This window comes from Chelonia mydas, chromosome 1, assembly GCF_015237465.2.
Source record: "Chelonia mydas isolate rCheMyd1 chromosome 1, rCheMyd1.pri.v2, whole genome shotgun sequence".
NCBI lineage: Eukaryota > Metazoa > Chordata > Testudines > Cheloniidae > Chelonia > Chelonia mydas.
The window spans coordinates 322,596,323-322,621,914 of NC_057849.1; the positions used below are offsets into that span (position 1 = coordinate 322,596,323).

The 25,592-nt window shown below is 37.4% G+C and overlaps 1 protein-coding gene across 13 annotated transcripts in view; it reads left to right on the forward strand.

The window, feature by feature from the left end:
- The window catches only part of ORC5 (origin recognition complex subunit 5), a 121,507-nt gene that overhangs the window by 53,120 nt on the left and 42,795 nt on the right, over window positions 1-25,592 (forward strand). The window contains exon 14 of one of the 13 annotated variants that reach the window (XR_006292377.1): window positions 4,676-4,697. The exons of 7 other annotated variants lie outside the window; for them this stretch is intronic. Coding sequence is in view for 5 of the 6 variants with exons in the window: in XM_037889189.2 (XP_037745117.1) it covers window positions 14,668-14,730 (63 nt within the window). In the remaining variant the exon portion in view is untranslated. 5 more of the 13 variants (XM_037889189.2, XM_043551936.1, XM_043551939.1 and 2 more) reach the window with 5 other exon arrangements.

The following is a 25,592-nucleotide window of genomic DNA, read 5'->3' on the forward strand; positions in this document are numbered from 1 at the left end:
TAGTCCTGGAACCAACAGGAGGGGGAGGCAATTCTTGATTTAGTGCTAAGTGGAGCACAGGATCAGGTTCAAGCAGTGAATATAGCTGGACCACTTGGTAATAGTGACCATACTATAATTAAATTTAACATCGCTGTGGCAAGGAAAACATCTCAGTGGCCCAACACTGTAGCATTTAACTTCAGAAAGGGGAACTACACAAAAATGAGAAGGTTAGTTAAACAGAAATTAAAAGGTACAGCACCAAAAGTAAAATCCCTGCAAGCTGCATAGAAACTTTTTTTTTAAAGATGCCATAATAAAGTCTCAACTTAAATGAATACCCCAAATTAAAAAACATAAGAGAACCAAAAAAGAGCCACCGTGGCTAAACACCAAAGTAAAAGAAGCAGTGAGAGGCAAAAAAGTATCCTTTTAAAAAGTGGAAATTAAATCCTAATAAGGAAAATAGAAAGGAGCATAAACTCTGGCAAATCAAGTGTAAAAATATAATTAGGAAGGCCAAAAAAGAATTTGAACAGCAGCTAGCCATAAACTCAAAAAGTAATAGCAAAAAATGTTTTAAGTACATCAGAAGCAGGAAGCCTGCTAAACAACTAGTGGGGCCACTGGACGATTGAGATGCTAAAGGAGCTCTCAAGGACGATAAGGCCATTGTGGAGAAACTAAATGAATTCTTTGCATCGGTCTTCACTGTTTAGGATGTGAGGGAGATTCCCAAACCTGAGCTATTCCTTTTAGGTGACAAATATGAGGAACTGTCCCAGCTTGAGGTGTCACTAGAGGAGGTTTTGGAACAAATTGATAAACTAAACAGTAATAAGTCACCAGAACCAGATGGTATTCACCCAAGAGTTCTGAAGGAACTCAAATGTGAAATTGCCGGACTAACAACTGACATCTGTAACCTATCGTTTAAATCAGCTTTTGTACCAAATGACTGGAGGATAGCTAATGTGAAGCCAATTTTTAAAAAGGGCTCCAGAGGTGACCCTGGCAATTGCAGGCCGTTAATCCTGACTTCAGTACCGGGCAAACTATAGTCAAGAACAAAACTGTCAGACACATAAATGAACGTAATTTGTTGGGGAATAGTCAACATGGTTTTTGTAAAGGGAAATCATGCCTCTGAGAGGGTCAACAAGCATGTGGACAAGGGGGATCCAGTGGATATATTGTATTTAGATTTTCAGAAAACATTTGACATGGTCCCTCACCAAAGGCCCTTAAGCAAAGTAAACAGTCATGGAATAAGAGGGAAGGTTCTCTCATGGACTGCTAACTGGTTAAAAGATAGGAAACAAAGGGAAGGAATAAATGGTCAGTTTTCAGAATGGAGAGAGGTAAATAGTGGTGTCCTTTAGGGGTCTGTACTGGGCCCAGTCCTATTCAACATATTAATACATGATCTGGAAAAAGGGGTAAACAGTGAGGTGGCAAAATTTGAAGATGATATAAAACTACTCAAGATAGTTAAATCCCAAGCAGACTGCAAAGACATACAAAAGGATCTCTCAGAACTGGGTGCCCGGGCAACAAAATGGCAGATGAAATTCAGTGTTGATAAATGTATAGTAATTCACATCGGAAAACATAATCCGAACTATACATATAAAATGATGAGGTCTAAATTAGCATTTTCCACTCAAGAAACAAATCTTGGAGACATTGTGGATAGTTCTCTGAAAATATCCGCCCAAGGTACAGCGGCAGTCGAAAAAGCTAACACAATCTTGGGAATCATTAAGAAAGGGATAAATAATAACATAGAAAATATCATATTTCCTCTATATAAATCCATGGTATGCCTACATCTTGAACACTGTGTGCAGATGTGGTTGCCCCATCTCAAAAAAGATATATTGGAATTGGAAAAGGTTCAGAAAAGGGCAACAAAAATTATTAGGGGTATGGAACAGCTTAATAAGACTGGGACTTTTCAGCTTGGAAAAGAGACTACTAAGGGGGGATATGATACACGTCTATAAAACCATGACTGGTGTGGAGAAAGTAAATAAGGAAGTGTTGGTTATTCCTTCTCATAACACAAGAACTACGAGTCACCAAATGAAATTAATAGGCAGCAGGTTTCAAACAAACAAAAGGAAGTATTTTTTCACACAACGCACAGTCAACCTGTGGAACTCCTTGCCAGAGAATGTTGTGAAGGCCAAGACTATAACAGGGTTCAAAAAAGAACTAGATAAATTCATGGAGGTTAGGTCCATTAATGGCTATTAGCCAGGATGGGCAGGGATGGTGTCCCTCGCCTCTGTTTGGGAATGGACGACAGGGGATGGATCACTTGATGATTTCCTGTTCTGTTCATTCCCTCTGGGCATTGGCCAACGTCGGAAGACAGGATACTGGGCTAGATGGACCTTTGGTCTGACCCAGTATTGCTGCTGTTATGTTCTTAAATTAAGGCATCCTTTACTGTATTACAGCAATGGGTAATGGTCAACAAAAGATACGGGGAAAGGTTATGGGTTCCAGCAGTGAAAGATCACACGAGGTGTTTGTTGTGATATATGCACATCTTTGTATCTTGGCTCCTTTTCAATGGAACCTTATTGATTATCTTTATCGAATATTGTCTTCAAGTACCTGTTTTTAACTATCCTATACACAATCCTAAATACTTAATGAAATAACATTTCAGTAGATGGCAGCATAACTATAGTATATGGTGTACAGAAAGAAACCTACAGTTTTCATTAGCAGTTTGGATTTATCAAGCAGCAATAGCTGCTCCATTGTTAACGTTGAAGCTAGCTTCATATTATAAACCTTATTCTCAACACTCTCACCGTCACCTTTGGGGATCACTATAAATCTCTAATACTTTCCTGCTTTCCTCTTAAGTTGCCTCTTATCATTTGCTTTCAAAAACTGGTTTTCCTTGTGCTTTTTCTGTTTGAGCCAGAGTTGCATCTCCGAGGGAATAAGTTCTAATATGCTTAATTATAGTTAGGTTTTTACATCCTTCTTAACCCCCGCCCGCCAAAAACAAAATGAAAAAACCAAAACAAAAACACAAAAAACCACCACCAACAAACCTCAGTGTTAGGTTTTGAACACTTAAGATATCCTTGCTGTCATATAACCCTTCTTCAATTTTAGACATACAATTTGTACATAGCATATTTCCCTCCCTAGCTCTCTGTGGTATGTTACAGGATAAATATTTTAAAAACAAACACATCATGCTAATTTTAAATGTACACTAGATGGCATTGTTGTCAAGTTATATCTTTAATAGTTAGTTTTTCTCTTAAATATATGTAGATTAAACTTTAAAAACTGCAATAAATAACAAGGTTGTAATAAACATCCAACAACCAAGAGAAAACTAAGGGTTGTCAATCAACTTTGAGCTTGAATTTTATGGATTTTCGCTGATTGTGATAACATCTTTTATTACATTAGATTTTCAATTAAATACATTTTTTTCTTCAAGTTTCTAACTGGAATAATATCAAATACATTTTAACAGAATATAATTTAAGTTTTAAAACCAGAATTTAAAATAGGTTGAACAAGTTTTTATTGTTTTTAAGCATTTATGAGACTATTTTGATATTTCACTCATCACATTGTAAGTCTTTTCTCATTAAAGGTTTTGTTCACATTAAAATAAAGCCTTGAGAATTGTATAATTCTTACAAAATCTGATTATTTTGCTAGTCTGTATATATAAAACTTTGTGGAATCCACAAATAAGAAGCTATATGAAAATTAGTACTGTACACTGTTTAAAAATATTTTTCAAAGTAATAGTTGGCTCTTAGTTTGTTCAACAGTATTTTATTTTATCTACTTTGTGATCCACAGAGGAAAAGCTCTATTTTAGAGCCACTTGTTACATTTAGGTACAGTCTCACAATGAATTTTCAAAAACATGAGCCCATCTCATCTCTAAAGTTTATTAACTTTCAGGAGAAAATGTTAATCACTTGTAAAGGCTGCTGTAAAATCTAGAATATGTCATTGACAATGTCTTGATTCTCATTTCTGTGCCAAATTTTTATCCATGCAGAAATTCTACTCATTAACTTTTCAAAATAAGTCTTTCCATCAATAAATAATGAATAGACATACAGATTTTTAATTTTCTGTTAATGCTAAGATTTATTAAATCTAATTTTGTTTTTTTACAATATAGACTTTCAAGGTGTAATTTGAAGATTCATCTGGGTTTTGCCTTTTATTGTTAGTCATAGCCCTTAATAAACGGGCCTTCCTTTAACTTTTTATGTGAGTAAATGTGTTCTTTTTTGTATAAGACTGAACTTTCTGGTTGATGAGAGGTATGAGACCAAATTTTTCCTGGTGTAACTCCACTAGAATCAGCAAAGTTACACTGGGAATGAATTTGGCCCATTTATTTTCTTTTCATTTCCTCTCTTGTTAGCATAGACTTTCAGCAAATCAAACTTCTCTCAAAAGAAATTTGTCTTAATTACCACTTTAAAAGTTGAAACTCATTTTGGCCTTAGTACTGTGTTTTTAAATACAGTTTCACACATTTGCAGAGAATATCTAATGTATTTGAGGGAAACTTATTACTGTGTGTGTTTGCCTGTGAAGGTGTTCTGTTCACTAGAAAGGTTTTAATTATCTTTTTCTTCTGATATGTTTATTTTTTTTCAACTGGATTGTTCTAACTGGCCAGAGATAAGACATTACTGGAAATGGTAAGATTAATATATTTAGTATAGTTTTAAAATGTTTCCAGTAGGTTGCTTTTGTGTCATTGAAGTCATTTTTTGACAAGGCATCAATATTTCTTGAACTTAAGAGGAAAAAAGGGCAGATAGAAAGCAGGCTCCTAAACCACGGAAGTTCTAGAATGAGGAAACATACTATTTTAGAGGTTATTCTTTAGACACACTTTTGTCTAATCATTTAATAAGCTGAAGATTTTATATTTGCCTTTCATAATCCCTTAATACAACTTTCTATACCTGGATGAACATACATAAATACAGTTGATCCTATTGGGTTGGGCATTTGCCAAATCAACTTTGAGAACAAATGTTATTAATGAAAAATGGGAATAAATCCTACAATTACATAAGGCCCTATTACATAAGTGGAGCCACCATGATTTGCTGGTGCAGATTGAATAAAGGCCGTAGAGGATTCCATCTTCTACACACCACTGAGCCCTGCTTTATAGCACATCTGTAACAGCCCTATGGGACAACTGGGGTGTAGTCAGTGTCTGTACCTGGATCCAAGTGTATATATGGATCCACTAGCTAAAACCTCAGTGTAGGGCAGGTACTATTACTACAGTTTGGTTGTTGGAGAAGCTACCTAGTTGCTTTATGCGCATTGGGAGGAAGATTCTGTGAGTCCATTTAATTTTGCCTTTGCATGAGGGATGAGAATTTGGCTTTAGTTGTGCAGCATTTAAGAGAGAAAACTATTGAAGACTATTGTATTTTTCTTGTTCCCTGTTTAAAGCCTAATAGGTATTAATAAAAACCATACTTGTGAATTTATGTATGATTTCTCTGTGTTCTCTCTCACCATACAAAAACAAAACAAATTTAAATACTCTCATCCAGGCTTTATCTTTTGGGTTGACTACTATAGTCCTGACCACCCATATCTTGGACAGCTACTGTACACACATACACTCCTACACCCTTAGGTCCATTCAAAATAGTGCTGCTAATGTTATTACCTGGACAGTTAATTTTCTATTCTGTTTAAGTTCTAAAAGATGGCAAATGATGCTAACCTCCATCTCTTGTTAGTTCTCTTCTCCTGCTAGTTCATAGGTGGTTTCTTCTGTGCCACCTTTTATATATGGAACACCTTCCCTGAACTAATCTGTTTAAACCACTACACTGTAGTCCTCCACATCCCTCCTTAAGACTTGCTTCTACCAAGATCACTAAAATAAATTGTGACCCAGAATTGGCTAGGCCAGCAGGTATTACTATTATTATAAAAACATATTTTTGTTCTTTTACTAAATGAAAACTTCCTGCAAATTCTGCATGTAGCCTGTTTACACAGTCCTATCACTCTTGGCATTTTTCTAATCTTATTCTCCCCTCCCCTCCCCTCTGATTGTTTGTCGGACCCACTTAGTGTGTCATGCCTTAATTTAGGCCCTGATTCTACAAGTACTTATGCACACATTTAACTTAAGTATATCAATAGACCCATTAAAGTCCCTGTCATAAGACTAAAGGCTTTGGTGTGAGGGCTGTCTTTTACTGTGTGTATGTTATGGCAATCAGCAAAATAGGGTATACCATGGTAAAAGAGCACAGTTGGGTCTGAGAGCTCTACCTTGTATAAAAATTGTAACAAATATTGGTTAGAATAAAGAAACGTGTGGAAATGGAGAGGCATATACCCTTCTATGCACAATAATTAAGTGTGTTTATAGTTGAAAAATGATTGGAATAGAATTGGGTTTTATTTGTATTTTCACTTTATACTATCACATAGTATTATAGTAGAACAAACTATGCTGGGTAATTTGAAAGGAGTTTGATGTTTATTTGGATCAAAAAATGAAGATGTCTGCTGTCCCCCCGCTTGGGTTAAATTCAAAATAGGAATTATATGTATTTCTGAGTGAAGTAGTATTAGAAAACTGGAGCTCTGCAAAAACCCTGTATCCTCCCACCATTTCCAGATGTTTTCTGTTTTTGTTTCTGTTGTCAATCATTTCATAAGTCGTGAGCATGCAATATAAAAAGTTTTGTGGTTCATTTGTTCCATGTTTCTGGTGTGTTTAACACCAGCAAAAGCAACTGAATTTATACAGGTCTGCCACGGGTATTACTCATAAAATGAGTGCAAACTGTAACATATACATGGCACTGTCTGGGATTCAGGTGTAGAGGAGGAACTTTCCAATATGGCAAAGCAATGGATGTAATTCTAAATGAAACTGACACTGGAGTTTGAGCCTTTTAACTTTGAAAAAGGATATATTTCATATTTACAGTTATCCTTCTTAAAGACTGTTACGCTAAATGCTAATTTAACGTGACGCCATCAAAAAAAAAAAAGCATATTTAATGTGCTTTCAGCAAGATGGAGCCAAAGGGACATTGCTTAAAAGTCAAACTGTCCCCTGCAGAAGCATCAAAAATTTATTCGGTTTTCTCCGTTGTCTCAAGTGGATTGGATTTGGGAATAACTCATTTTTATATATTATTTACATAACACTGTAGGTTTATGTGGCAATTTACAGAGTTTACTAAAAGACTCATTCCCTGACCCCAGCAGCTTAAAAGGGTAATTTAAATAAATCTTGTTTATTCGCTGAAGAATATCTGATGTTTTTTGTTTATATTTTATCCCTCTTTTTTTCTTGATGACAAAGTGTGGCACCTGCTATACAGATTGAAGGAACCATGCTTGTTGCCCGTTCCGCTGTTGAATAGGTCAGCTGGAGTGCTCTTTTTACCATGGCATATCCTCCCCCAGGAGACCAAAGGTAGCAACACTATATAGTGCTCAGTCTCACTGGTGTAGTAAATTAGATTTCCAAATCTGTTCCTACGCCTGATTTTGGTGTGTTTATTGTTACGCTACTAGCCAGTCATGCAATACGATCTTAAAGGGACACAGCCAGCTTTTAAAAATCATGTTTCTAACAGCTCAGATTATTGATTTTGTAAATAAAAAAAGAACAAATATTTCCTTTTTTCTTTTAGTTTTTCTCTTATTCAGTTGACAGCACTTAGTGTACAGTCAGCTTCAATCTTTTCTGTTTGATCAGTTGCACTTCCTTCCTCATGTTCTAGCATGATGTCCTCACTTTCATGCACTGATCTGGGGATTGCTCCTGTGTATGTTTTACTCCAGGCCCTCTTTGAGAGTAACAGGAGCAACAAAAGAGCAGTTGAAAATGAAAAGGGAGCATGCAGTCATTCTCACAGACAGGGAGGATTTGGCCAAAGCATACATGGTGGCTTTTCCCCAAAGGGTCTTTCCAGAAAATAGAAACAAGTTAATTTTTTGAAAACTGGTTTAAAAGCAAAAACCAAAGATTTACCTTTCTGTTTCTAGACAGTCCCCATTGGTTTCTGAGTTTTAGTTTAAAAAGACAGTGCCAACTTGATTTTTTTTTAAATATGTTCCTTTTTTTTCTTTTTACTGGCTTGGAAGTACTCTTCTCCATGAGGGACCAGTAAGATCTTGCTCATCCGCCTCCCTCTCACAGTGTAAGGTAGACCCAGTGCTAATACTTCACCAGAGATTACTGAAATATTTATTGTAAACTTGGGAAATGTGTTGGGCTGTGGGGGTGAAATGCATTTTTATCCTGCTGCATCTTGGTCTCAACTGACTTGTGTGTTCATAACCTGGAGATGATTCTGGTTTTCAATAGAGATTACTTCATATAGAAATGACGTTTCTTGTTTTCTTGCTGAATGTCAGAAATAGTTTGTGAGATCATAGAAATTTAAAACCCACCCCAGAAAGAATTATGTAGATCATGCTTCCAAATTTGGACATTATATAACAATATCACTAACTTTTTTCCAGTCAGGAAATATTTTACTGCGGTTGCCCTCAAAATTATACACTATTTCTAATTGGCGTGTGTGTCTGAGGGACTTGACCCGTGGGAATTTTTTTCCCCCCAATATATAGAAAAGTGTTAATTCAACACTGAGGATGAAATATTAAGCTTTCAAAAGTGAGGTGATTGAGGAAGCACATCCTTAACTTTTTACAGTTTTAATTCATCACAATTTATTTTGCCTTGAGGGTTTCCACAATGCTGTAGCTTCTGGGATACAGATAAATAAGTGATCTTTCAATTCCCAGCTCAAGATTTAAATACAAAGATGACACTCACGCTGAGCATGGTCAGATCATAGGTCCTCCAAGTAAAAGCTGAACTGTGCTAAAACAGAATTTATATCTGTGTGCAGTATTTAGGGTTAATGTATTTAAACAAAAATATATTTGTCTCAGATGCAGCAAGAAGAAAGACAAGATACTAGGAATGTGGCAGAGTCTGCTGGGGTGGGTGGGGAAGGGCGGTGGATTTAGCTGTGTCATGCTAATGGGCTCTCTTACACAATCAGGGAATCTGTGTCCTTTGTACATCACTCAGAGTCCCTGGCTATGACTGCAGGCTGGTGGTTGAGAACAAGCTGCATGGTTGCTCCGTGCTCATCAGAGTTGAGTTATTAGGAGGACATTCCTTTTACTGTTGTGTATACAAGAAACAATACCCCATTAAAAATGTTTATCTGTACTATTGCACTTGGTCACCACTATATACATTCCTTGTACATGTGTATGCCGTGTCCATGTTTGTGCCGTATTTGTCTAAAGATCAAGACAATCCCTAATAAGTGTAAGGGCTTTTAGGAAATAAGGAAGAAAGGAAGGCAGTAAATCAACTGTCCCCTCTTCCCTGCTTCTTATTTTCCTCATAATTTCTTATGACTTTTCTTGATTATTAGACAAATCTGGCAGAAATGTGTAAGCAGAAATGGGAACTGTGTATGGAACACAGCAGGGTATCATGGGTTAGCACGCCAACGGAGTATGGCAGTTCGAGAGCCTGCTGTTAAACTAAAGAAAATGAGCAGGCAATACTTCTCTTTAACCAAATAACTGACTAAACAACTTCAAGCCTCAGCATGGCTGTGAATAAAATAAAACCCTGGACTCAGATCTCAATCAAAATAATGTTTTGTAATTAAAGCTATGGAGAAGCAGCTACTAATAAGCTCTGTAGGATTAATAGGTTTTACAAAAAGTTTTTCTTTGGGGAAAAATTGGTCTGAGCCATATTTTGTTGAATGGTCTAAATTAGATTTTAAAGTATTGTGATTAATTTTAGATATATAATTTGTGCTGTCGGTTTCCTAAAATATAAAAGTGTCTTACTCAGAAGCTAAATTAAAAAGAAAAATTCCTTTCTAATAATTTAGAGCAGTAAATTTCTGTACCCCTGGTTTGGTTAGTAGGTAGAAAATTGCCAGGGATCTCCAAACATTCCTGGAACAAAGATGCTGTATGACTCTCCAGGTAGTTGCAAACCTTAATATCTTGCTGCTTTTTATTATTTTGTTGCTTGTGATTATATACTGAAGGAGTCTTCAGTAGCCTTTCTTATATGCTGCTTATGATATAACTTGTTAACTGGAAAGCTGAATTCATTCAAACTTTACATTACACTAAGGCTTGTATGTGACTTTGCAAAAGTGAGATGATAAACACCTGTATTATCACATGTTAAACAATGATGATACTGTGTACTATACAGTGCACTTTAAATGAAGACAATCCCTATACCAAGGAGCCTCCAGTGACAAGAGTCCAATTGTACAGTTTCACTTTTCTAAACATTCAGTGGTTTAGAAAAATAATGTGATCTGTTTTTTTTCATCCCTCTCCTAAAGATTGTATTAATTTACAATAATTTCAAACAGATTTTCAGAAGAAAATCTTATGCTATAGTGGAAGGAAGGAGGCTAGGGGGCAGAACTTTAACACTGGTACAATCTATACGGAAGCACAGAAAATTAGTCAGTTTCAATGGTAAACGTTCTGTCAAGATTATTAATCCTAAAAGTTGACCTACCTTGAAAGTCTTCCCTTGTTTAGTTTTAGTTTCTTGGCTCCAGTAATTTTTTAAACAAATTTTGCATAGGCACAACATAAATAAGCCAATATATGAACATTATGACAGGGGATTGGGGTTTTTTTTGTACCAGTTTTTGTGAGGGGTGCACAGTATATTGGATTTTTAATGAAGTATTATAGTATAGTAATGCCAGAATATGGTATATGATTGATCTTTTCAAAGATAACATCAGTCAGATTAAAAATAAAAAGAGCTTTCAAAGCAAATGAATGTTTAGGCTAGCAATCTTGACAATAGCGCGTAACTGCTTCAGTGCAATATGTTCATTATATACATTCATAAATGGAGCACATATATTGTGGCCCTCTGAGTAGAACACTAAATACTCTTTCATACTGTGGTATCACCTGAGACTGCATCAGGTGTAGCGTGGAGGTGGTTTCATATACTGATTAACTACTGATTACTTTTTTTATTTTCTCCTTGTGTTACTTATACATTTTTAAAACTTTTGTAACATTAAGACGATCAATGAAAAAAATAAAGTTATTTCAATATACTGTTCAATATACAATACACAGTATCTAAAAGTGGTCAATAAAAAAAATGTGTTTAAAAAACAACCCCCCTCCATTTGGAAATTAGTTTATTTTTCTTAATGGAAGACGCATCATTTATTAGTCCGGGAACAAGTTCACACTGTTTTTACATCAAGCAGTTCCAGCTGAAGCTTGTTAATGATTGCCTTCCAGATTTAAAAAAAAAAAAAATCCACACTGTAGTACACGAACTGCTATTGTTTGGAGATAAATAATCTGCTCATCCCCTCTGCAGATGAGAACAAAGAACATAATAGTACATCTGGTTTATCTGTTAATAGAGCAAAGATTAATTAAGCAAGTACTGCACAACCTCTTAACTTCTGTATCTAAATCCAGCTTGTATATGTGACAGATTTAACGTACCTTTTAACTATTTAGTGTCTGTGTACATAATTCTATTCCAAAATGCTCTCCGTTTCATAAAAATAAATTTGGGGACAGTGTTAGGATAGGTAGTGATATTTGTGCTTGGATTAGGCAGAATCAGAGGGTTTAGTGGTAGATTTTATAGCTATAAATCTGTATTCCTCTCTGTTATATTCCCCATAAGGCCCTATGGATTTGTAAGCATCGCTGTCTGCCATGATGCAAAGACACAAAATATGATCCAGTATTCCTGGTGGAAGACTCAGATATAGTGTTAGATTCTTTTTCTGTTTGGTCCATGCCCCTTCCTGCTGTCTTGTTACTGCTCCCCACTCCTATTCTGTACATATATACCACTGAGATACTTGAGTGCCTTTGTTGCATCATATTTAAAATTAGTTTGTAGTTTATCTGTATTGGGAGGCACCTATAACAATTTTGGGTGCTGTCAAAAATGAAATACCAATGTGTATATGGACAACTTATTTTAGCACAAAGGGGTAACAAAATGGAATGTTAAAAAATGTATTTTATCACATGACTAAATATTTGTAGAGAGATGTATTTATGCATTGTCAAGTACAGTTCTAGTCACTGACTTTTTTACTTGACCCCACCCCCCTTCCTCCAAAGACCCTTTGCTGCTTTCTGTTCATTTAATTGGGAACAGCGGGCTTTGACACAGCATCGTGGACAAAAGAAGCAGCTGCAGTACAGTTAATTTGGAAGGCAGGATTTTAAAATATGAAGCCTATTGACAAAAGAATGCCCCTTCATAGATGGTGAATAGTAAGAATTGAATAATGTAGCTGTTCTTCTTGTAGGGAAATTAACAAATATATTATTTTGGGGAGTGGACTTCGGAAGATATGGAGCTGGAAATTAGAGTAAATTTTCACTCTGAAAAGTTTATATACTTGGTAAACAGACATAAAAGATTACAATTATTGTAGGTTGTTTAAAAATATAACATTGTGACAGAATGAGGCTAAGAAAAATTCAACTTTCTGGTTTCCCATGACAACCTAAAACTTGATCCAAGAAAGTGAAGCTTAATGGTCTTGTCCTGAATGCAGCAAGGTGCTGATGTACCATTAAAAGTCCTGCAATACTGGGTAGCATGTCTGACCAGAGGATGATTATTATTTATTATTTTCAGGGTTGAAAACTGTGCAGAAAGTCTCACGGTACATATATGCTGTACAAGGACCCTCATCTAAGATCTTGTTATATAAGTGAAATTAGACTACAAAGGGGCAACAAAACATTGGGATAGAGATGGAGAGGAGAAATCTAGAGGACTCTGCAATACAGTTATATGGTGACTTAAAAGGATGGGCATAGCATAGTTCAGTAATCTAAAAACTGCCCTCCACAAATCTCAGGTTTCCTGTGAAAGCCATTGAAGGACCAGAGAAATCAATGACTTGCACTCCTGACCATCCCCCCCCTCTTATGAATTCATCCTGTGGACTGACTTAACCAGTTGTGCTGCACAGTGTAATTTGGGAAGGGACACACTATGGGTGGTGTTGCACTGCTGGCTGGCCAGTGTCAGCCCTCCCTTTTAGGAGGGCTGCTGTTGGTTAACCCAGCAACAAGCGCTGGAACTCGGGCAGTTGAGAAGAGTGTGTTGCTGGCAAAGACCTTACTTCTGTGGGAATCCCTGGGAGAAAGATGAGCCATAGCTTTGCTGCTTTTAGGTCAAAGTACAAGCCTTATGTCTTTGCGTAGGCCTTCTCTCAATAATGGTAGCAGCAGAAAAGCCTGGCAGTGTCTCCTGAAAGACAATACTGAAAGTGATCCCACTACAGGAAAACATAGTATGAGGAAAGGGTGGAGAGACGGGTCCCTTAGTTAAACTGAAATGTTACCTGTGTAAATGGGGCATACATATAACTGGTGCACTAGAAATGCATAGATGAATAAAAGGCCAGGCATTTCTCAATTACTTAAAGTTTAGAGTGTAAAAAATATATAACTTTTTTTATTCATAACTAATTATTTTTAGGCACAATTAGCAGCTTAAATAAAAACTGAAATGTTTTAATACAACTTTTGATCATATGGACAGAATGCAAATGCGATTTGTCATGAACATCTGATGGGGCAACCCTGAATATTTGAATGAAGATAATCTCAGTTGCCCTGCTGCTATCCACATATAGAACACTAATAGCAGATTACTAGCAATAATTCAGTGTTTAATTTTTAAATATTCCACTTTTGTTTTGTTTATTAGTATTTGTTCTCGCAATATAATTCTAAATACAAATGGTATGTATGGATGTTGTATATGCAGACATTTCTAGCAAGTTGTGATGGTAGATTATTATAACAGTGTAAATTCAATATTAAAAGATATTTATATATCTGAAGAGAGAAGTAATTTTAGTTATTGTAATCAATTTAATGCAAATACAATGTACATATTAAATTCATGATTATGTAGCGTACATATTTTGTAAATTTTTCTTTCTAATAATCAAATGATCAGACTCAGTAGCCTGTGAAACAAGATGTCAGCTTCTTCAAGCGGCAGTGAATTCAAATTCTGATGAATTTGGCTCTAATGGGAGTGATGGTAACAGGGGCATTGATTATAATTGATACACTAGAGATGTAAAAGCCAAGTTGATCTTGTTTAGTGACTGGATAGTGGTGAGTATAATTCAGGGTACCTGTGACCTAGATAAAATGGACATGTTGGTATACTGCTACCTAGGTATCAGAGCAAGAAGCATGAAAAAGAATGGCCATTGGAGAATAATGGTGACACTTTACTTATTATAACTTATATTGAAAACAAAAAGATTGACTGAAGGATTGCTGAAAGGACATGGGCAGAAAACTGAAGACTCTGGTTACAAAATGATCTTTTTCAGCCTTTTTCCTTTATTCATAAGCACTTGGCTCTGGAAAACTGTTTGCAGCACCTATTTTCTAGCCTGACATGGCTTCTAACGGATGCATAATGCTGATGGTATAGGGAGAAGCTTTGTAATCATTTGTGTGAATGTAATGCTTCTGAAAGATTGACATAATCTTTTTATTTATGGAATGCATACAGCATCACAGAGTAATCTCCTCTACATTGTATTTTTCTAGTGTCTAGAAGAATCATCAGGTGAATTCAACCTCCATGCCCATTCAACTTTTGGTTTCTCCTGAGACAGATAATGTGGTTGTCAGTTAGTGACAAATGAGTTGTTGTTGAATGTGATCTGGACGCTTACACGCTACAAACTACTTTTTGAGACTATCAGAGTAATTTCATAAAACACATTAAGCTGCCATCAGAAATAGGAACTTTTGGTCATACCAGACTCATCTGTCTAAACAAATGTGACTTATAAATGTAAGGTTCTGTATACCACTACCAGTTCCCTGAGCTATTTGGTCCACTAGTCAAAAGCTTAACAGTTACAATTTGGCAACGAATTGTGTAGCACATTATCTAGGAGACTATGGTCATACCATAATATAGTGGCTGATAGAAAACCAGGAAATACATGGGAAAAGTTAGCATATACAAACCAAAAGGTCTGGACAATATTCATGCTAATACCTGGAGCCAGATTATGATCTTATTCACATCGACTAGTGCTTTACACCAGAAGTATCTTATTTTAAATCCATTGCACCTCTTGTGGAGTAGGGTACTACTTAGGGGCTGACACCTGACTTCAGTTGAGCCAGGATTTCAGCCAGTGTGAGTAAAGCTATTAGGATTTTTATAGTATTCAGCACCATAGTATCAAAGATTGTTTAGCTGATCTCTTAAGAACGTACTGAACATTAGCAGTCACTTAGAAACATTCATGGATTACTGGGACTTCAGCAAAAAAATATTAAAAAAAAAAAAACCAAATGTGGTGAGTTTCAATATGAAAAGTGATCATTGCAATTAATATCCAATTAATTTGTCTTCATTCCCTAGTAAAACTGTGAATCACATTTTTAAAAATATAAACCAAGTGCTAAGCACCCATCTTCTGGAAACCAAATTCCTTTAATGTGTGTCAAATTGAACAAACAAAAATCAAGGCATCCAAAATGACTAGTCACTTCAGAAATTTGTGGCCATAGAGAATAATAGCAACCAGATATATAAACAGCATGGATTTGTAGAGAACTCACACTAGTATGATTTTTTTCATAAATTATAATAAAACACTATTTAATACAGGTTATTCTGTCCCTTCCTTGTGTGTGCATGTGTTTTTTGGCGGGAATGGAAAGGGATAGCTTTGTTTCTGTTTTCTTATCAATATTACATATTGCTGTGAAACTAATGAAGGCCGAAGCTGATAAATTCAAGCAAGATTTTGTAGAGGAAAATAATCTGAAATAGAGCTATTAGTGAGAAATACCTGGAAAGTGGTTATAATGAAAAAAAACCTAGGGATGAAAAGCAGCAAGAATTGGGGACTAGAGGGGACTGTCTCTAGTCAGAAGAAAAAGTAAAGGAAATGTGCATGCATACTTATTAATGTGTGCTTGGTGATGTGCAGCCCAAGAGAGATGATTTCCCCACCCCCCAAATTTTGGCAAAATAGCTACAGAGCTGCAATATAACTGTCTGCAAGTATTTGAAGGCTGTAAATACCAGAAAAAGAATAATTTAGAAGTAATTAAACAAAAAATTAGAGGAAAATAGCTTTTAATACCATGAACAAGCTTCAGTCAGTGGTATCTTAAACTATTTAGTAGTCTCCCATGAGGTTTAGTGGAAGACTCCACTTCTTGAATCATTTAAAATGACACTGGACAAAGCACACACAAATATACTTTTACTAAAGCGTTCTGCATTGGGGGGAGGAGAAAGAAGATGACTTAGATACTTTCCATCTCTAATTTTTATGATCACACAGTATAAATTGACAAAGTAAGCCTCATAGTTTAGTAGGAAGGCATAATTTATGTAAATTCTCTTCAGAATAGGCATTAACCTTGATCCTTACTTCAATTCTGCATTAAGTCTTGCCTTTGATACAGTAATCTTAATTAAAAGTGAATATTTCATGATTTAATTCCATCCTCTCACCACAAGAACAATATTCTCTCCTCTATATTACAAATAAAAATGCCATCTATAGAAAATAGTATTGCAAATTTCAAATTATAGGTTTGCATAAGGTGATATATATTAATAAAAATATCAAAACTTAGGGTTTTTTAACTGAAAAACTAACTCTTGTCTTTAAGATATAATTTTTAAGATTTAGGTTTAAAATTAGAATTTTTTTTCCTTAATTTGACCTCTTATATATACTGAATCAGAGAGAAAATGTTTGTTCTACTAGTAGCCCTCGTACTTTCAGTGAGAAGTACCACTGATTAAGAAGTTGTTTTTTTTGCTAGTGTTGACACAAACATCTGATCATGTTTGGGTTTTTTTAAACAGTCAGTGCCATCTGAGTATTACTTGAGAGTGAGAGAAGGTGGTCTTTTCAGCTTCATTTTATCTTTTTAAGGAGTTTGTGGAATGGCAGGTCAGGGATTTGGAAAGAAGGAAAATGAGCGCCGAAGAGTTTGCACTTTGCTCCTGTATTTTCCTCCTTTGATTTTGATTTTGTTTCAGAACTCTCACATTAGTCTTAATAAACTAGCACTATTCTGAGTAGTATTGATACTGGTTGTGTAAATGGTGCACAAAGAAAGATATCTTCTTGTCATAAGGGACTGTGCAATTGAAGTCACTACTAAACAAATACAGCTGTATTATTTCAAAACCCACAAATTCAACACTTGGCAAGTGGGGCAAAGACAACTGGGGAAGAGACATTTTGTTCAAGCTTCTAAAAGCAATTTGCAAGTAATCCAGAAATTACGTACACAAAATTATTTGGCAGAATAATTTGTAAACATTCTAAAATCTTATTTTTCCAATTATACTGTTAGGAAAGTTGTTAATATGTAACAACATCTAAATAAGTATTGTACTGATACACAAATGAGAGAGTGAACAAACTGGGTGGCAAAAATATTCAGTCTTGACCATTACAGATATGTGCACTAAGAAAGGTTTAGGGGATAGGATCTGCAATTTAGAAGTGACTATACAGACTTAAAAACACACAAACTTTTGATTATACAACTTAGTTGTAACCCTGTCAGCGGTCAAGGAAACAATCAAACTATTGGAAGTATGCCTGGTATTTCAAAGGATTCAGTTCCACACTAGAGCTGATGATGGTATTCATAGAATCACAGAACAGTTTCTGTAGAAATAAAGTTGTGATTAAAATCTAATGCCTTGACTGGGATGAGTTTTATTTTGCCTCTTTATTAAGTAGCTGATTTGATTGAGCTTTTGAACTCTGTGTATAAAAGCCCTGGAGCCTTTGGATATTTGAGGAGTTTGGACTAACCAATATCAATTATTTTGGCCTTCCCTCCAACTAGCAACTAGATTTCTTATTTAAGAATTTTCTGATCACTTTCAGGACCTGAGAGGTTAATACCTCCTGACCTCATTTATCTATTGGTCAGATTCAAATATTGAGCTACAGCTATGATTGCTTATAGTGGTCACCCTTAAAACATGTCATTTACTATTACCATTATTTGTACAGTTAACTATATTTAAGATTGGCAGAATGATTTTTTTTATAACTTCAAATAATATCAGTGTTTGTTTTTATCAATTTAAATGTTCACTGTTGTAGGAAGTTTTTTGGGGGGTAGATACTGACCCTACACTTTGAGATTCAAAAAGTTAAAGATTCATAAATCGTTAAAGCACAAATTGTCAACATCATATGCCTAAATATCCTTACATCAACAAATCATACATGTTTCTACTATTCATTCATTAGTCAATTTAAAACAAGCCTAGTTCAAAAGCCGCCTATATCACTAGAATTTGCCTGTAAAGTCTTCCGTTCCCACAGTTAGGAGGTTTGAGAAATAAAAATTTATAATATATCAGGCTTTTTTTAGAAGTACTGGAATGTGTAATCTTTTGCTAGAGCCAGCAGATTATTCCAGTTTTCAAAAGCTCTCCAAATTTTGAGCTTATGGCCTTATAATAGTACAGAATGTTGAGCTGCCCAAGTCGGTCCTCGGAGAGGCACATGCAGTGTTTGTCTTGAATTTTTTTGAACAGGCCGAATGATCTTTCCACAAACATTAAAGTTACTTGCTCTGTGAGTATATGTAATGCCATGCTGGACATGACAGGCAATGACTGGATTTTACTTCTGCAGTATTCAAGTGCTGTTACACTGTCAAGACAGGGCACTTCACATGCCATGCACAAGTCAAAATTGTGCTTGAATTCTTACACTGTGCCAGGGAAAATGCACAGAGTATATTCCTAGTCACTAAAATTTTGTGACATCTGGGCCTTGACAAATGGATCAAACACTTTACAGTTGGAAAAAGTGATCCTGATCCAGTGTCTCTTGGATACATTGCAGGATATGGGTGCCTTTAGGTAATTTTGAAATTCTGATGCAAAAGCATTCGTTGCTGATTAAAGGAATTGCCTTTTGAAGCCCATTGACTTGAGTTCCACTTCTTTTTTAGGTTTCATCTAAATCAGCAATAACTTGTAAACATCACAATTAAACAGTGTATCGATGCGGTGTATCAGGGTGCATTTGTGTCCATTTGCAAATGAAACCCTGTGGATTTGTCACAAAAATACATGCAGAAAATATAGTTCGCAGTACAGTTCACTGGTTTCCATCGTTCTCAACCATCTGGCAAAGTTTCATTGCCTTCTTTGAGGTGACTGCATCCTCTTCAGTTGGAGAGTCTGTCACAGTCCCAATATGCATGATTGAATTTTGCTGCCTTGAAACAGGAAACACAGCGTAAGAGTGTGCACGCAAACCTGATGGGCTCACATTGTTGATCACACAGTCTTTAAAAAACACCCCCCTTGTCCTTGGCAAGTTTAAATATTTCTGCAAAATATACCACAAATTTGGTCACATCATGGAACTCATTAGGTTTGATTGCAATGAACAATAGCTACATTCAATAGATGAGCAATATGTGGAACATGCAGCACATGTGGATACATTTCTTTTGAGCCCTTTACTAAGCATTGCGTATACATCACAGAATCACAGCTAGTTGCCATACTTAAAATCTGAATACCTTGCCAGTCCAGCCAGGAATCAGTTGGCTATTCTGTTGTTTTGCCTGTAGCTCCAGGCCTCATGAGCCACATCCATTTTGGTTTACACAACAGTATACATGTAACCTATTCACAAGAAAGCACTAGCATTATCACATCTAGAACTTCCAAGGCCAAGTATGGGGGAAGTATGTTAGAAAAGGGAGGTGAGCATTAGCTAGGTCTTGAGTTTGTACTTAACCTAAAACTTTTTCTTTTCTTTTTATGTTGCTAATACTAGAAGGTATTGAAAGGGGAGAGAATGGCTATCTCTGGAAGAACCCACGGGCCTACAGCTGGGGTCTGCAGGGTTCGAGACAGGCACTGCTTCCTTGTCACCAGGAGGGGCGTAGGCAGGGTTGCCCCCAAGAGGCTATGCATTGCAGGAAGTCCTGCCCTAAGGGGACATGAGCAATAGCCCTTAATCATTCCCTGATTGGCTGGCACTCCTGTATCCCATAGGATGGTTTAGATGAACAAATACATAGAAGCTAGGTTTTGAGCTAAAGTTAGCAAGTGTAGAAGAGTATGACAAATTGAAGTTGCTAGTGTGGGAAAGTTGGAGATACTGTGTTGTGGGAAAGTTAGAGTTAGCCAGGATATGACCCAGGGTTATGTTACCATTACATTTTGGATATAACTGGTTTGAACAAGGTTTTTAATGTGTGTTTTAAGAATTGTGAATGTTTTATTAAAATTAGGGCTGACAAGCAGTTAATCGCACTATTAATAATAGAATACCATGAATTTAAATATTTTTGGATGTTTTCTACATTTTCAAATATATTGACTTCAGTTACTACACAGAGTACGAAGTGTACAGTGCTCAGTTTATATTTATTTTTGATTATGAATATTTTCAGTGTAAAAAAAAAGTATTTTTCAATCCCCCCATTTCACGTACTGTAGTGGAATCTCTTTATCATAAAAGTTGAATTTAAAAATGTAAAATTATGTAAAAAAACCAAACACACCTGCATTCAAAACAAAATAATGTAAAACTTTAGAGCCTACAAGTCCACTCAGTCCTATCTCTTATTCAGCCAATTGCTCAGACAAACAAGTTTGTTTACATTTGCAGGAGATAATGCTGCCTGCTTATTATTTACAATGTTACCTGAATGTGAGAACAGGCATTCCCATGGCACTGTTGTAGCCAGCGTCACAAGATATTTACATACCAAATGTCCTAAAGATTCATATGTCCCTTCATGCTTCAGCCACCATTCCAGAGGACATGCGTCCATGCTGATGTCAGGTTCTGCTCGATAACAATTCAAAACAGTGTGGACCAGAGCATGTTCATTTTCATCATCTGAGTCAGATGCCACCAGCAGAAGGTTGATTTTTTTTTTTTTTTTTTTTGGTGGTTCAGGTTCTGTGTTGCTCTTTTAAGACTTCTGACACCTCGTCCCTCTCAGATTTTGTAATGCACTTCAGATTCCTCAACGTTGGGTTGAGTGCTGTAGCTATCTTTAGAGATCTCACATTGGTACCTTCTTTGAGTTTGGTCAGATCTGCTGTGAAAGTGTTCTTAAAGCGACAATGTGTGGGTCATCATCCAAGACTACTATAACATGAAATATATGGCAGAATGTGGGTAAAACAGAGCAGGCAACATGCAGTTCTCCCCCAAAGAGTTCAGTCACAAATTTAATTAACGCATTATTTTTTTAATGAGCATCATCCGCATGGAAGCATGTCTCTGGAATGATGGCCTAGGCATGTAGGTGCATATGAATATTTAGCATATCTGGCACATAAATACCTTGTAATGCCAGCTACAAAAGTGCCATGCGAACCTCTCTTCTCACTTTCAGGTGCCATTGTAAATAATAAGCAGTAAAGAATATGTGAGGCAGCCATGTGGAGTTCGGTACACACCTTTTCCTCTCACTGTGCTCTAGTACATTGTTTCTGTGACAGATGCCTCATTCGGCACAGCGGTCCTCCGTTCCACGGTTCTGCCATCTTCCTTGCACCCTCCTGCTATCTAGGTACTGTTTGTCAGTCATCCTTAGTGGAATACAATATGGGCCGTCACTTGAGGAGGAGGAGATGGGGTTACTTACCTGTAACTGGAGGTTCTTTAAGATGTGTGGTCCCTATCTGTATTCCACTGAGGGTTATGTGCATGTGTCATGTGCCCAGAGCCAGAGGTTTTCAAAGTAGTATGGCTCGGTGGTCCGTGCACATGCCCTTTATTGCCTCAGGCGAAACCATGGGGGAATACAAGGGCGCATGTGCGGACTGCCAAGCAATATTACTTTCAAAAGCTCTGGTGCATGCGCATAACCCTCAGATAGGGACCACACATCTTGAAGAACCTCCAGTTACAAGTAGCTAACCTCCTCTTCCAGTGTTCCTAATGTATACCATTGCAAAGTGTGCTTCAGAAAGAACTCTGTGTCAGAGCAGGACACTTACGCACTGTTTAGAGAACTCAGTCTCCATAAAATACTGAATTCAGAGTTAAGAATCATACAGAGCCCATAATATGTGCATAAACTGTACTTAACTAAAGAATTCCACTGAAACCCTCCACAAACCGGTCAAACTCTTCTTTGCCAAGACAAAAATGGATAAAAATAAGTTTGTTTTTAGGCTAAGCCCTTTTGAAGTTATAGTGAGCCAAAAAAGTTGGGAAAATCTTTTTCCAAGTGAAATCACCTCTTCTTTTTTTTTTCTTTTTTTTTTAATTTAAACCCTTATCTCAAATGCCTTGTCTAATTATCCTCAAACTGACCATTAGGGGGTTTTTTTCTTCTGGAAGTAGAATGTATGTGTAATTTCAGGCAGATACATTTGGTGCAAGTACAATTAAATGGGGGTCAAAATTGGACTTACAGTTGGAAGCTAGTTTTATTTTTAACTAGCTTTGTCTCCACAATAGATATATGGAAATGTTTTTCATAACTCTCTGATTTTTTGGGTTTCAACCAGCGTATTATCCAGAGAGCGCTTTTGTCTGTTTCAGGATTGATCACCTCCAAATGGACAAAAGTTAGGCATCCATGCAGATTCTTTTGGATCAGTTAACTGATTAATACCACTGACTAGAGTTTACAACTCTAATGTAGTCGTAGATGTGCTGTTTAGTCATTATACATTTGAATACTTGGTTGCATAAATTAGTGGTTTCCCACCAGCAGCTTGGAAAAGGGATCTGGTCTGTGAATATGGTGTCTGATGATTTAAGCTGTAAGCAGGGAAGCTAACCTTCAAGAATTTCTGCAACCAGCCGAAAAGCAACATTTAGGGCGATAAATTACTTCTTGAAACCAGTCTCTTTAAGATCTTAAGCTTTGTATGCGTGTTTTGTTTTATTTGCTTAGTAATCTGTTTTGTTGTGTTTGCTGTCCTTTTAATCACTTAAAATTTACCTTTTATAGTTAAACTTACTTCTTGTTTATAATATAACCCAGTTTATGCAATTCATATCTGGGGTGGGAGGCAAGAAGCTGTGCATATCTCTTTCCCCATTGAGGGGGAGGGTGAATTTTTATGAGCTTGTGCTATTCAGTCTTTTCTATATAGTGCAAGACAATATTATTTTGGTTTACTCCCCAAAGGGGGTGTGCACTTGAGTGCTGGGCAATTTCCTAGTTGAATCTTCCCATAGAGAGCTGCTTGCAGACTCTGTGTGATTCTACAGCTGGTGTGTCCCTACCTGTGTGCGTGTGTGTGCTGCCAGAGGCCGGAGAGCCTGATTCAGCAAAACAGGGAGAGGGAGCCCAGGCTAGTGGAGCAGGTGGGATCAGTGAAACCCGAGCACATCAGGTGGCATCCTGGACTTGGGGGGTCCAACCTGTCATGCTCTGTGTCTTGTCTTGTTCCAGGCCCCTCAACTTCTATTGGCTGCAATACTTTCATGGCTCGCTCACAGTGCAGCAGAAGCCTAGGTTACCACATCTTTGCAGACCGTTCCAAGAGGAATTGTGTCTGTGATGAACTGCTGGTTGACGTTCTGGACAGGGCCAACAAGCAGGCCTAGTACCAAAGACAGGGGGACTTATAGCTAGAGGAAAGGCATAGCGAGAGGCCAGCAGGAAGGCTCAGGCTGGCTGTGCACCTTGAGGACAGGGCTGCAGTATGGGAGCAGGTATTTACTTTGCAGTTCCTGGAATAGGCATGGTAGCTAGGGTAGGATGACAGAGCTCAGCAGAAAGAACTGTTTGAGTGGCTCCTATCACTAGTGGCTGCAAGAGTACTGGCTCCTGCTTCACCCACACCACAGCTTGATTCCCCTCGGTGGTAATCTGCATTGAAGTCCAGGAACAGCTTGAACAACTCCATGGCTGGATGGCCCGTGTGACTGAGTGGGCAGGGCAATTGTACCCCATGCAGTCCTCTATATTTATTCCCTCCCCCATGAATGCCTCCACCCCTCTCCCCTGGTACCAAATGCACAACAAATATAGAAGGAAGGAAAGGAGAAGAAGGGGAGCAGAGAACAAGCAACAGTAGGGGGCTTCTGTCTTATACTTGGTTTCATTGTGCACTTTTTGTAAAGGTTTTCTTGTTACTGGTGTTTTGGTATGATAATGGCACATGGTAAGTGGTCAGGTTATTCATAAGTATGTTGCATGGCAATCAATCCCCCCTCCCTCCCCACACGCACACTTTCAGCACATTCATAAAGGTACTATTTTCCATTGGCCCTTGCAAGTCCATAATGTGAGAGCACAACTTACTTCTGTGGCCTGGGTGCATCGAGCTCCAGCTGTGGTAAGTGCACTTTCTGGCTGAGTGTACCGATTTAGCAGTCCATCACTGTCATAGTTGCAATCAAAGGGTAATATCTTTGGCTTCACAAAGAGAGTGAAGAGCACAGCAAGCCACAATAATGTGCACCACATGGATGACACTGGAATCTAAATGTGTCTGTAGATATCTCCCAACCGGATTTAAATCTGCCAAACGCACTTTCAACAACCTGCTGAATATAATTAAACCTTCTTTTTCCAGGCCTCTGATATTAGTGCAGTTTCATAGGCCAAGGCAAAGGAGGGTACACAGGGTCCCCCCCAGAATAACCATGGGGACAGTAACTCCCTTTATGACAATGTCATTTGGTGGAATAGTGTCCTAGCCTGTCCATGAATATAGACTCCTGATCGACGACATGAACTTTTCCAATGCAGCCCACTTTGACATTCATAAATTGGCCTCTAGTCCACAAAGGCCTGTATAACAATGGAGTATTGCTCTTTGTGGCTTATATTCTCATGTGCTCTTTGAGGAGGGCAAAGTATGGATATGAGTTCATAAGCAGCCCCAGTGTAGCTTGTAAACCCTGTTATCTCAAATCCAGTAATTACTTCAGGAATATCTTTTATGCCTGCCATCTTGGGGTAAACCACATGCCGGATCGATCCAGAAACCTCCACCACCACTTTACCTACAGTTGAATTTCCAGCACCAAACTGCTTGGCAACAAACCTGTAGCATTATGGGGTAGCCAGCTTCCAAAAGAGTGTAGCAACCCACTTCTTGGCCAGCAAGGTTGGCCTTGTGTGTGTTTTTACGCTGGAGAGTCAGTGCAAGCTGCTCACAAAGCTCCAGAAATGTAGCTTTCTTCATGCAAAAGTTTTGCACTCACTGCTGGTCATCCCAGGTTTGCAAGAGGATGCCCCACCAGTCTAGGCTTGTGGCTGTGCTCCAGAACTGCTAGCTGCAGCTATACTGAGAGTTGTGAGCAGTATCAGCCAGTTTGAGTCTGACATGTCTCTCTCCTTCTTCTGTTCCATTAACTCTGTCAGGTGCCTTTGGTGGGTTAAAAAAATACTGCCACAATGTGCTCCATTGTCTCACGGAAGCTCAGCTCGTTTTCTGAAACAGCAAAAGCAGAAGCGAGATAAGTTCTTCAAATGATGCCTTCTCCATGCTGCTGGCTCAGGTT